We start from the raw sequence: 13,198 nt of genomic DNA, 5'->3' as shown, positions 1-13,198 counted from the left end.
TGCATCAATCGCTAGGAGATTTTAAGATAGTGTAATAACTTCTGTGTCAGTTCTGTGAATAAATTGAAATATGATTTATTCTGAATCTAACTTCAAGGTATGTTTTAGTCCTTGCTCTGGGTGTTATATCCACATTTTGAAATAAGCAATTGCTAGGACAAAATGTATATATGTAGTCTAGAACTGATTCTTCCAGATAAATACTTTAAGCAGAAGCAAAACACATAGTACCTGGCAAATATCACTGTCAAAAAGGCTTTTATAGAGTTATGGTCACATGACTGAATTGAGAGGCACTGTGACAGATGCAGTCTTAAATAGGGATGCTTGAATTTCACTTGCAAACCATACAAATCAGAAATCTTTTGAATTCTGGAGCAGGAGGGCTATTCTGCTTCTGCAGATTGGTTTTTCCTTTCAATTTGCTCAGGCCTGGTGCATTACTGTAGCGTGATTTAGAGTTTTCTCAACCTAGTTCAACTAATATGTGTCTCAGTTTAGTAAAAGAAGTGCCATGCAGAGATGTAGTTAATAGGTGTTTATAAAGTTAATATTCCACAAACAGTGAAAGAATTCTTATGTTGATTCAACTTACTTTTGAAATTCAGTCATGTCTTCCTGAGATCTCTGTATCAGTTTAGAGTATGTTGTTGGCTGACCTTTAAGTACATTAATTTTTAACTTCCTTTTCATTTTCCATTGTTTCCAGGAAATTGAAGATCACGTGGCTTTTTTAATAACAGTTCCAACAGCCCTAGCAATTTTTTTTGCTATATTTATCCTTGTCTGCGTAGAACATGTATTTAAGAAGCTGCTTCGTGTATTTTCTCTGGTGGTCTGGGTATGTCTTGTTGCCATGGGATATCTCTTTATGTGTTTTGGAGGAATCATCTGTCCCTGGGACCAGGTAAGAGTGTAATTATTATTAAGTTCCATCGGGTACATTCTCAAGAACCATTCTATGCACAAGCATTTGCATTCATTTTTGTGGGACATCTCATAAAATGTTAATGTGATGAAGCATGTGGAGACTCCCTACATCTATTTTGTTAATGCAAAAGAGATGTACATACTTAAGATATGGAAATGTTAAAAGGATTTTGCTTTTATAGTTTCAAAGTCCTTTGCGTAATGAACATTTTATTTCAGTCACTAACTTCTTTATAAAGTCAATATTTTATTTTAGTGACCAATTAGCATGGCAGAAATACTAGTTTTGTTCAAGACTGTTGATGCTGTCTTCTTCAGCTTAAAATGTCTCACTTCTCAGTAAGCTTTCTGTAGTTTTCAAGATGTTCTCTAGCAACACATGAGAACAAAGAACTGGGAGTTTCCTTATATTTCTAGGGAAATGAATGAGTAGAGAAGCAATGAAATACTCACATTTTAAAAATATTGAAGACAAAGCAAAAACACAGTTGCTTCTTAATAGCAATGCTTTTGAAATATCAATGAATAATGTGCAATATCCAATGCTGCACCTAATTGATTAGTCTGTGTTATGTCATATCCTTTTCCTTTTCCCAAGCCCCTCTACATGGGAATGCTCTTGGTATATTAGTTGTAAAACTCTTCAAAGGATTGTAAAAAACTTTTAAATATATAAATATGTTTAGAAAATGTAATGCTATTTCCATGAGTTTGATATAGCCTTTAAATGGCAATATTGTATCTAGGGTGCCTTCTAGGTCTTTAAGACCTAGACTTGTTATTCAGATCTTGCAATACTTATACAAATATTGAACTTTAATTATGAAAGTAGGTACTTTAAAATCTTTAATTCAATTGATTTCAGTTACTGATGTCTGTTGTAACATTAGTTTTGGAACCCTTTGTAGGTGATTTTTTTCATTTTCTCACAAGGTTCAGTTATTTTAATTATCTGTGAAACTTCTTCCATGGGATTGGTGGGTTTTTTGATGTTTTCATTTTTTAGAAAAAAAGTGTTTGACACTACTAAACCAGGACACACTTGCATGTATTAAAAAGTAAACCAGAACATGTAATATTTTTTTCTAAATACAGATTTCACTATGGAAATCCTTGTATCTTTGTGATATTGAGTCTAGATAATTCACATGCTCTCTATTTATTTATTTTCACTGCTAGAATATTTATGTCTTTCAAGCTTAGATGCACACATTTCATTAGCTGTATTATTTGTTCATTACAAATTCTACTGAGTTTTATTTTGTTATTTGAAAGATATGATAATGATATTCGAAAGCATGTGGCATAAAAGAGATTTAAGAGGACACTGATGTCTTGGTTCTGGGGTTGCACTTGGCCTGTGAAAATGGTTTGTCCTGCTTTGCTTTCCTCTTAGGAAAAATATAGTCATTCCCACAACATCCGAGAGGGATGTGACTGGCCATGTGAGGCAGGAAGGGCTGCAGAGCTCTGGGGAAAGGCATGGTCTTCTCACAGGTTGCCAGGACACAAGTTTTCTGATGTCTTAGTCTGGTCTCTGCTTTGCATGCAAGTGTTGCTTGGAGAAGAGAATATTTGGGAGGGAGTTGGATGATTGCTCTGCCAGCAGCAGCCTGCTCTGGGCAGCTGTCCTGCCTAGTGATGCACAGGCTCCAGCTCAGAGCAGGCAAGGCTTTTCCAGAAAGCCTGGACCTGGCTGCAGATATGTGGCTTAACTCCACTGTGCAGGCACCTTCAGCATCTGGTGGGAGAGGATCAGTGCTAGGAGCCAGAGGTCAAGTTTTTCCTGCAATGGGACCATTTGCTTCCACAAAACCCTTCTCCACCCCTCTGCTCTGATTAGCAGTGCTATTTTGGTGATCACTTTTATATGTATACTTTCACCTCTCATCAGTTAAGAGTAAACTATGTAAATAGGGGAATCTTTCTGGGGACTTGACTTCTTACAAAATAGACTAATTGCAGCTTTGATGTTTTTGAACATTTGTAAAAAAGTCATGAACAGTAAAATGCAGCCATGCATTCCTGTAATGGTGCCGTTTTGATTGCTCTGCATCAAGACTACTTAGGTCAATAATTAGTGTTCTGTCCTATAATTATATAGAATCATAGAATCATAGACTGGTAGGGGTTGGAAGGGACCTTTCCTTTGTTGGTGATTACTGGTGGTTTCTTTGTTGAAGTTTTACATTTTGGGGATTTAAAAAACTGTTTACTTGGCTTATTAGGGTGTCTTTGTTGTTCTTTTATGCATTTTATGATAGAAAAGAAACATGATGTAAAATTCAAATTAGTTCTGTTTAAATTTGTCTTTGTCAGCATAGCTAATTAGAAATCTATGAAAATGCAAAAAAAGAGCCAAATGATGCACACTTACTAAACAAGTGCTTTATTTTAATTTTCTTCAAATTATAGCCAAACTTTTGGTCTGGTTCAGCAGAGTTACAAAAACCTCCTTTCATCACACCTGTGTTCTGAATTGTAAGCTTGTTAAGGATATGGCATTTCTTAACTGGATTAGTAAGTATTGAAAGATGACTTTTTCTGAGTACTGTAGTTTACAGAAATAACATGTTATTCACTTATTTGTACACAAGCCCTCTCCCTTTAAAAGACAAGCCTGTATCCCTTAAATTTTGGCTTAATGATTTTAATGTTCCTTTTGGCTGTTTGCAACCGCTAAGTGCTGTTTTTCTCTGTTGTCTGAATGAACCATAGGTGTGAACTTTTGCAGCTTTTGTTTACAATAAAAATACCACTTCAGAGAGACTATTTTGGTCTTGAAGTCAATATATATTTAATGCAGAGGAGTTCTTCCAGAGCCTACAGATGCATACCTCAATTTTTAGAAACAGTAGAGGTCTGAGAATGCAGTGGCTGATCAGGGCCATTGTTTTTCATTAGAACGTGTGGGCAGATGCAAAGTTAGATGCAAATTGTAATTGGTTTCATCTATCTTTTTTCCGTCCCTGCAGACTGCTTTTATCTATCTACATTGCCTTGTCTCTTGTTTATCTGCAACTACAGAGAGAAGGCTATTATCAGACAGGTATCTGGTCACTGTTTGGAGGTGGAAGGCAGTACAGCTGTAGATGGCACCTCTATCCCTTGGGTTGGTCTGCAAGCCCTGTGCTGGCTCCATACAGCCTGATTCAAGGGCTGTAATTGTCACTAGGCTGTGTGGGCATAATTACGAACCCATCTATGAGAGGACCCAGGATATTTGCACCATCAAGTGTTAACAACTAACTTACCTCTTAAGTTAGTCCAGGCTCCCTCACAGGCCTCCAGGCTCCTATATGGACAATGAGGAGAAGCAGCTATATTGAATGAGAGATGGAAAGCACCTTAGTGAGGCTGTGGGTGGCTTTACAGGAAGAAGATCAGGACAATGATTGCAAACTTTTAAAAAGAAGTGTGGCAACCCTCTCTCCTTGGTGCCAGACAAGTTTCTGTCAGTGACAAACTTGACAATGGAGTCGCTGTTTTTAACTTCTGGCCCAGGAACCTTAGATGCTTTATATGACCTGCACCCTGTGTTGCAGCCCAGGAGAGAGGCTGGGTTGTCTGGTAGGAGTGGTGAGATACCTGGCCAGGGTTAGTAGGAAAGAGGTAGAGCAAAAGAAGTCATGCAGAGGCTCAGAGAAAGCAATTGACTGCTAGGAATTACTTGCAAATCTAAGGTGTGAGCAATAATTTGTGGAGATGGTTTCACTGAGGAAAGATACAATGGCAATGCTTAAAAAGATCTGTGTGGAAATTGGTGGATGATGTGTGTTTGGTGGAGGGCCAATAATGCAAGGCAGGCAAGCTGAGGAAGAAGTGCTGGTGGAAAAAGATAATGCATTGATTTTGTCACCTTAGGACTTTTTCCTACTATAGAAAGGAGCACCTTTTCTTACAAAATGTAAATCTGGTGCCTAACTGTAGAGTTACATGCCAGGGAATGAATTTAAATTAGTTTCTTCTTGTTTCACTGCCAGTGTAGCTATTGTACAATAGTCGCCTTTCCATGTCCTCCTCTGACATGCCGAATACTTCCTCAGCCTTTTGTAAAGGGTGTATGTAAATATGTCATAGCACATTAATATGAATGGGTAAAAAGAGCTCTTTAAGCATATAGTGGATGATACAAAAAAAGAGTAATTATACAGCATTATACTAGTCTAATTAATTCTATCATTGCTGGATTTTAGTATTCAGTTCTACTTAATTATAAATATGTTTGCACAGCCCAGGCACCAGATGTGTTCTTCCTTGTCAATATTCAGTTAAGAGCACAGAATTTACTTCAAACAGGATTTGACACATTGGGTTACTGAAAAAAAATCACAGTGATATGTTTAGAATATATGTTTGGCTGTTTTAGCCTAAATGCTACTTTTTGAGCTGAATCTAAAGCACTTCTGTTTTGTTTTAATATGTTGGTATGGAATGGTTCACTTTGGGCCTTAGAGCAGCCCTGGCTTACAAAGCACGAGCAAAATTTTTCTGTAATAGTATTTATAATTCACATTTTTTTAAAATACTGTCTTGGCATCTGAAGATATCAGTATATTGTATGCTGAGGGGTGAGGGCCTGTACAGAGTTTTCTGCAGTTGTGGTAATTAGTTCCTACATGAGGCAGCAGGGGAAGCCAATGGGTCAGCAGAAAGGGAAGAGTTTTCTTTTTACAGAATTACATTGAATTCAGTTTCCACACTTTGCTTTGGATCTGCCTTAGATTCAGTCCTGCTGTAAATTCTTAATAATGTGTTCTGTAGTTAAGCAGTGCAAAAATAAGTGGTTAGACATTAGTGAAGGAGAGTAGGGCAGGTGTAAATGAAGTCCCTGCAGCACAGGAAAGCGAAGATGAACTACTGTCAGCTGTACCACTGGCTCAGAATCTGGCGTGCAGGAGAGACTTGATGTTTTTTCAAGTTCACAGATCTAATTCTTGTAGAAGGACAATTCAGTACCTTGTAGATGAATAGTCACCTGCAAAAGGACATAAGAAAAAACAGGAGGCTTGTATGAAAGGAGAAGATACTGCTGAGCAGATGATACTGTACTTTAAGAGTAGGTGTGATAGAAAATGAGGAAATGGACGATCCGCAAGTTTAAGTCATACTTGAAGTTATATCAGAGGAAGAGGAACAGATGATTTTTAACTTTTTTTTTTTTCTAGACATATGAAGTAACATGCCTAATGGCAAGAAATCTAAATGTGTTTATCAAGTCTGGTATGGCTACATCTGTATAGAAGACAGGAAAAAACTGAGCTATGAGAGAACTGCCAGTCATTAAAATCAGTAATTTATTAAATTAGTATAGTAAAATAATGTATGGAGCCTTGGAACAGCAGGTTAGCATAAGTAATGTGCTGTTGTTAATCTTTGGTATGTCATGGCAGTGCATTGTGATAACTGTTCATGGAAAGATAACGGATTTATTTTTTTAAACAGGAAGAGCAATTTTGTAAAAAGAGATAAAAACAATCTGTTTTAGTTCCAAATGAAGACTAGAAGCACTGCTAGGGGAGAAGAGCATTGCTAAAATATCTGCACATATAAGTGAGAGAGGACATGGTAGCTAGTGTGACTTCAGAGAGCATCAGTACAGAGGAAGATTGCTGGCTGAATTTCTCAGGGAGCTCTCTGGGGAATGTTTGCCTTTATTTGTGCTTTTTACTAGTGGTGGAGTGGCAGAATGTCACTGTTATAATGAAATTTGTTGATGACCCAGTTAAAAGATTCCTAATACAGCAAAAGATCAGAGTGTTGTGGGGAAGAAAAGCATGACCTTGAAGACTGCAGTAATAGCAACTAGATGAATTTTAATAATAGGAAATGTGAGGTGCCTGTATTTGTGAGTTAAAAGCAGAAATTTCAGCTATATTCTGAGAATTCATCAGTAGAAAATGAGCAGGGACAAGCAGAATGAAGAGGAGAAGCATTAGCTGGTTACTGGATCATTACGTCCAGAAAAGACTCAGTTACAATGACAAAGTATCCAGCTAAGGATGAAAACTCACCTGGATGAATATGTACATATCTGGTCACCTCCCTTCAAAGAGATAAACTGAAACTGGAATAAATGCAGAGAGAGTGCAAAGTAAGATCACCAGGAGAGAGTTTTGTGGGAGGAGATTATTTCAGTAAAGCATTTGACACCATCTCCCACAGCATCCTTGCAGCAAAACTGAGAAAGTGTGGGCTGGATGATCAGGTAGTGAGGTGGATTGTTAATTGAAGGGAAGAAGGCAGAGAGTTGTGATCAATGGGGCAGGGTCTAGTTGGAGGTGAGTCCCTCAGGGATCAGTGCTGGGATGGGTATTGTTCAATATATTCATTAATGACCTTGCTGAGGGAACAGAGGCACTGTCAGCAAGTGTGCTGATGGTACTAAACAGGGGGCGGTGACTGACACACCAGAAGACTGTGCTGAGGGTTGGGACAGGCTGGAGGGTTGGGCAGGGAGAAATCTAATGAAATCAAGAAGAGCAAATGTAGAGTCTTGCATCTGGGAAAGAATAACCCCATGTACCAGTACAGGTTGGGGAATGAACGCTTAGAGAATAGCGTAGGGGAAAGGAAGGGGACCTGTGGGTCCAGATGGACAGCAGCCTTACCATGAACCAGCAATGTGCCATCATGGCCAACAAGTGGCATCCTGGGGTGTATCAGAAGAGATGTGGTTAGTATATTGAGAGAGGTTCTCCTCCTCTCTAGTGTGCTCTCATGAGACCAGATCTGGAATACTGTGTCCATTTCTGGGCCTCTCAGTTCAAGGACAGGGAGCTGCTGGAGAGAGTTCAGCACAGGGCCACAAAGATGGTGAAGGGAGTGGAGCATCTCCCTTATGATGAAAGGCTGAGGGAGCTGGGGCTCTTTAGCTTGGAGGAGACTGAAGGATGACCTCATTAACGTTAACAAATACATAAAGGGTGGGTGTGAGGAGGATGGAGCCAGGCTGTTCTCAGTGATGTCCAATGATAGGACAAGGGGCAATGGGTACAAGCTGGAACATAAGAGGTTCCAAAGAAACACAAGGAAGATTTTATTCACTGTGAGGGTGAGGGAGCACTGGAATGGGCTGCCCAGATGGGTTGTGGAGTCTCCTTCTTTGGAGACATTCAAAAGCCACCTGGATGAGTTCCTGTGTGACCTACTCTAGGTGGTCCTTCTCTAGCAGAAGCATTAGACTGGATAATCTTTTGAGGTCCCTTCCAGCCCTTGAGATTCTGTGATTCTGTGAAGAGCTTGACTTGGGTGTAGATTAGCAGAAGAGTGGTGTGACTGCCATCTACAGATAATGCATGGTTGCTAATGTCATATTTGGGATAAGATACAGAAGATAAAGGATTATTGTCACATACATGCAACAAAAAATCAGCCAGCCATTATTAAATTTAAAGTGGGAATTGGAATAAATCTCTTAGCCATCAGGGAACTGTGTTTATAGAGTAGCTAATATCCTCAGGATAATAAGGATTAAAATAATGAATTAGTTTTACAGTGGAATCTTGTCCTTAGCTGAGAGTAATTCATAGTCTTTGATAGCAGGAACATGGACTTCAGTGATCCAGGATCATCCTTTCAGTTCTTTATTGATACACACTTCTTGCATCTGAGGACTACTGAACTACTGAGTTTGCTTTGACCTGTGCCTGAAGTTCATCTAAAAACTGAATACATGGATTTTCTCAGTTAAAAAAGTTCATGTTTTTTTTCTATTGAAATGTCTTTTATCCTTTAAGTGCCCTTCTGGAGCATTAGTCTCAAAAGTCATTACATCTGGGAATGTAAAAGTCATTACATCTGGGAAAGAAACATCTTGCTATGTTTCTGATCTCTTCAGGCATTCATTGTAAAAACTGAGAGAGGTTTAACATAATATAAAGTAGAAGAAACTGGATGTGTCCTGCACCTGTATCAGAAGAACCTCATGAAATCCTTGTTTACCTGCTAGTTTTTCTTTACTCCATTTACTGTAGTGATTTTTCCATCTCAGAGTGTACAATCAAGTACAAAGTCTGAGCTGATTGTAGGGTCATCAAGATTATTGCATAGTTTGTGTGCAATGTGATATTTGTTGTGCAAGTCACATAAATGAATTCTGCTAAGGGAAGCATTAAGGTAACTCTACTGAAGTACAGTAAAAATGTGAGTCTTAAATAAATATGCATAACCGAATTTGGCAAGATTTTTCTCTCTGATGGGAAATAAAAGAGTACTGAAGTTAAGCAATGCTAATGTCAAATATCATCATATTGTTTGGATATAGCTGAAGTCAAGAGACCAGATGTCAAATGGAAATTAATAATTTAAGCTATGCATATAGGTTCATCTGTGCTTAGCAATTGATTTGAAATTAGGAAATAAAACGTTTAATAATTTCATAATTTACATATTAACAATTACTAGACTGATGGAGTTACCAGAGAACTGTTAAAGAAACTATCAAGATTTCTTATTAGCAAGTATAATTTAGGGTAGCCATGCAAGCTTTTACCTTTGATTGGAATTGTTTTCTGCTCTTTACCTGACTTACAGGAGGGAAGGTTTTGGCATGATGCCGTACAAGTCTCTTGGTTTGAGATTTTTGACTTTGCTTACCTGCCTTCTACAGAAAATATTCTACTTTTCCATGGTGTCATGGTTTTGCCCATGACAAAAACGGGAAAACCTGGAAAAAAAACCATGACTCCTCCCTCTCCTGTCAGAATAGGGAGGGGATCAGGGAGAAGGGAAAAGAGCCCGCGTAAGTTGAAATAAGAACAGTTTAATAGAACAAAGTTCAAAACAAGTTGAAAAGGAACAGTTATAACAAAAAAGAGGGAATTATACAAAGAAGACTGGTGCACGAGGCAGTTGCTCACCACCTGAGGCCTGACCCAACTGACTGCTCCAGACCTGACAGCTGAAAACTGCAACTCTGGCAGAGAGCTCCTGCTGCGTAGCTCCACACCTTTATACTGTGCATGACATCAGGATGGTATTGAGTACCTGCTGGCCAGCCTGGGTCAGCTGCCCAGGCTGTACTCCTTCCTAGTTTTTCATAGGAGTTAACTCTACCCTAGCCCAAACCAGGACACATGGCCGTTGGATATGATATTGTATGGTTTTATTTTTGTGAGTTAGGTAATGAAGATCCTGACCTTTGGTTATTTTTCAACTTTTGTCTCAAATCTCTGTTTCTGTTTGCAGATTTCTAGTGCTGTAGTAATTTAGATAATGAGCTTTTACACAAAGAAAAAATAAAATGGTGAAAATTTTTCCTACAAGCTGCATAGGAAAGAAGACCTCGGTTTACTAGTTTGAAAGTGCTCCCTGTTTCTGTAGCTTTTATCATATTTTAGGCACAAATGTGGTGCTAATTAAATGAGTCTTAGTATCTGGATTATCAGAAGATCACTTCTCTGTCAGTTTAGGAAATAAGTAACGAAATTCCCCCCTTGTCATATGCTGGCTGTGAAATACCTTTCAGTTTTACTTACCAGTATAAAAATCTACAGTGTTTTGCAGATATTAGGAAACATTGTTTATGGTAAATTAACTAATACTAGAAAGAAAGAGACATGGCTTGCTGGTCACAAATTTGTTGACAAGCCAGGTTGTCAACTAATTTTATAGAGTTTTATGAAAGTAAGAGATAAAGAGATAGAAATACACTTGGATGTAGTAAGGCTCACTCAATATGAGTTGTAGAAGATGTATTTTTTTTATTAATATTAAAAGATATAATTTGTAAAACCCATATTAATAACTTTTTTAGATAAATGCATGTCATAGAATTATCTTATTGATTATTTCAAATATGTTTAAGTTCAGTTTTTAAGAATAATGTATAAACTGTAATTTATAAGGAATTATATACTTCAAATTGTAATTTTGTTGAGAAATAGAAAACAGATGTGTTTTCAAGAGATTATTCATGTTCGTTTAGTGATTTATTTTACTATTCGACAAAATAATTTTTTCTGCACAAAGCACTGTGTTGCTTGTTTATTGGGACACAGCTTTTATGTGTACTATGGCTTAATTCAGCAACAGGCTGTCTAGAAACACATGAAGGAGAAAAATAATGGACCAAGGTAACAGTCAATTTTCAGAAAACATTTCAGTGTTGCTGAGGGACAATCACACAGAATCACAGAATAGTAGGGAGTTGTAGGGGAACTCTAAGAGATTATCTAGTCTAACCCCTGCTAAAGTAGTTTCATCTAGATCAGGTTACAGGTTGTCATGGTTTAGGCCCATCCAGAGACAAAAGACTACGATTAGACTCAAGCACCACAGACCTGAGAATTCCTAAAGGACAGGGAGGGCTTAATTGCCACTTACTGTCCCAGACAAAACAGACCAGGCTACTCAGCTTGGGGAAAAAAACAGAAAATAATTTAATCCAACACCAGCTAAAACAGAACCATAAAACCCCAAAACATAACAAACAGAAAAGAACACAGAGTGATGCACAACCAGCCCTTTTAAGACCACCTTCTCCCCACCCCTCCCCTCTTCCCAGGCTCAGAGCCCTGATCCGGGTGTCTTTGTCTCCTCCCCTGCTGAATGGCTCAGTGGGGCAGGGAATGGGGATTTCAATCAGTCTTTTCCTGATGACTTCTGCCATTTATCTCTCCTCAGGGTAGGTGGGCTCCTTGCTGGTCCTCCCTGCTCCTCTGTGAAGTCCTTCACACACACACAGCAGCCTTGCACAGGCCACTCAAATGTGCATTCATCCCAAAGGCTCCAGCTCCTCTTTGCCTCTCGTGTCTGTCTGCTCTGCGGCCCGCAGGCTCTCCAACATGGCCTGTGCCATGGCTGCCTCCTCACACAGTCTTCTGCCCATCCAGGTGCACTCACACAGAGCTGCTGGTGGCTCTCAGTCCTGCCATTGCCCTCCATGGGTTGCAGGGGTACAGCCCGTGTTCTCGCCATGGCTTGCAGAGGGGTCTCCGGTCCAGTACTCCTCCTTCCTTCCTCCTTCTCTGACTGTGGGGTCCACGTGGTTGCCTCCATTTTGTACCACTCTATACCTTCCTCCCAAGCACTTCAAAGACCCATCCTTAAATAGTGATGGCACAGGCACCAGATTGGCTCAGCCGGGCTGGAGTCAGGCCTGAATCCAAGAGCTAGGGGGAAGTCTGAGAACTCTTTACTGGGTCTGCACTGCAGCCCTGTCCCCTTGTTACCAAGCAAAAGTGGCTTCTCGCTAAACCATGAAACACATGAATGCATCCAAGTGGGTTTTGAAAACCTCCGGAGAAGGAGACTCTGCACCCTCCCTGGGCAGTCTGTACCAGTGCTCTGCAACCCCCAGAGTGAAATAGTTTTTCCTTAAGTGGAACTTCTTGTGGTCCAGCTTTTTTCCATTATCCTTTGTCCTATCACTGGACACCACAGAAAAAAAGTGTTACCCCATCTTCTTGATATACACCTTTTAAATATTTGTGAGTATTAATGAGAATCCTCTTCAGTCTCCTCTAGGCTGAACAGTCCCAGATCGCGCAGCGTTTCCTCATAAGAAAGGTGCACCAGTCCTATGATCATCTTTGTGGCCCTCCGCTGGACTCTTTTATAGCTATGTGTGAGACTATTTTACATGTTGATAGAAGGGCTGAGAACAGGAAAGGCAAGGAGACTTTGGCAGATTAAAAAAGGAGCAATGTTTCAAAAGAGAATGCGTAACTACTTGGGAGATTTAAATTGGGTCAAGGACACAACATCTCCCAGCTGCTTTATTGTGGAAAAGCGAAGACTCTTGGATTGATAATACAGGAACTTAGATACCAATTAGGACTCTGTTTGTCTTTAAAGTCTTTGTTTCTTATGCAAAAGTAAAAAGTACTTGAGTGCTAAGAAGCAGCATTGTTCAGACTGTCCTCATCTGGCCACAGTAGTTCTTACTGCTTATCTTCACATGAGGAAGAGGCACAGTTGCCTCAATCATCTGAACTTGCAGGGTAAGAACAGTGAACATCCAGTAGTTTAAACAAAAATCCAGACTAGACGTCACAGATTTGCATGATTTGGGGCATGGATATCTTTAAAAAAACCCTACAAACCACAAACAAAAGCCTAAACCAAACTGAAATACTAGGTGTTTCATTATGTCTTGGCCAGAAAGCCAAGACAATTGCACACAACCAGAAAGCTCGTAAATTGGGCACACCTAGTGATGTGCCTAAAACTTAATAAAAGCTACAGAAACAGGAGACACCCTCAGACAAGTAAACAGAGGTCTTTGTATGCAGATCTATGGAAACATTTTCACTACCTGTTTTCT

At 39.3% G+C, this 13,198-nt stretch overlaps 1 protein-coding gene across 4 annotated transcripts in view; it reads left to right on the top strand.

Annotated features, from left to right (window-relative positions):
* The window catches only part of ADCY2 (adenylate cyclase 2), a 200,122-nt gene that overhangs the window by 13,205 nt on the left and 173,719 nt on the right, over positions 1-13,198 (top strand). For 3 of the 4 annotated variants that reach the window (XM_061995306.1, XM_061995307.1, XM_061995308.1), the window contains exon 2: positions 710-907. In XM_061995306.1, the coding sequence (XP_061851290.1) occupies positions 710-907 (198 nt within the window). Of the gene's footprint in view, positions 1-709; positions 908-3,375; positions 3,451-13,198 lie in introns of those variants that run through there. The other variant, XM_061995303.1, reaches the window with a different exon arrangement.

This window comes from Colius striatus, chromosome 4, assembly GCF_028858725.1.
Source record: "Colius striatus isolate bColStr4 chromosome 4, bColStr4.1.hap1, whole genome shotgun sequence".
NCBI classification, from domain to species: Eukaryota; Metazoa; Chordata; class Aves; order Coliiformes; family Coliidae; genus Colius; species Colius striatus.
This window is presented reverse-complemented; position numbering and strand designations above follow the sequence as displayed.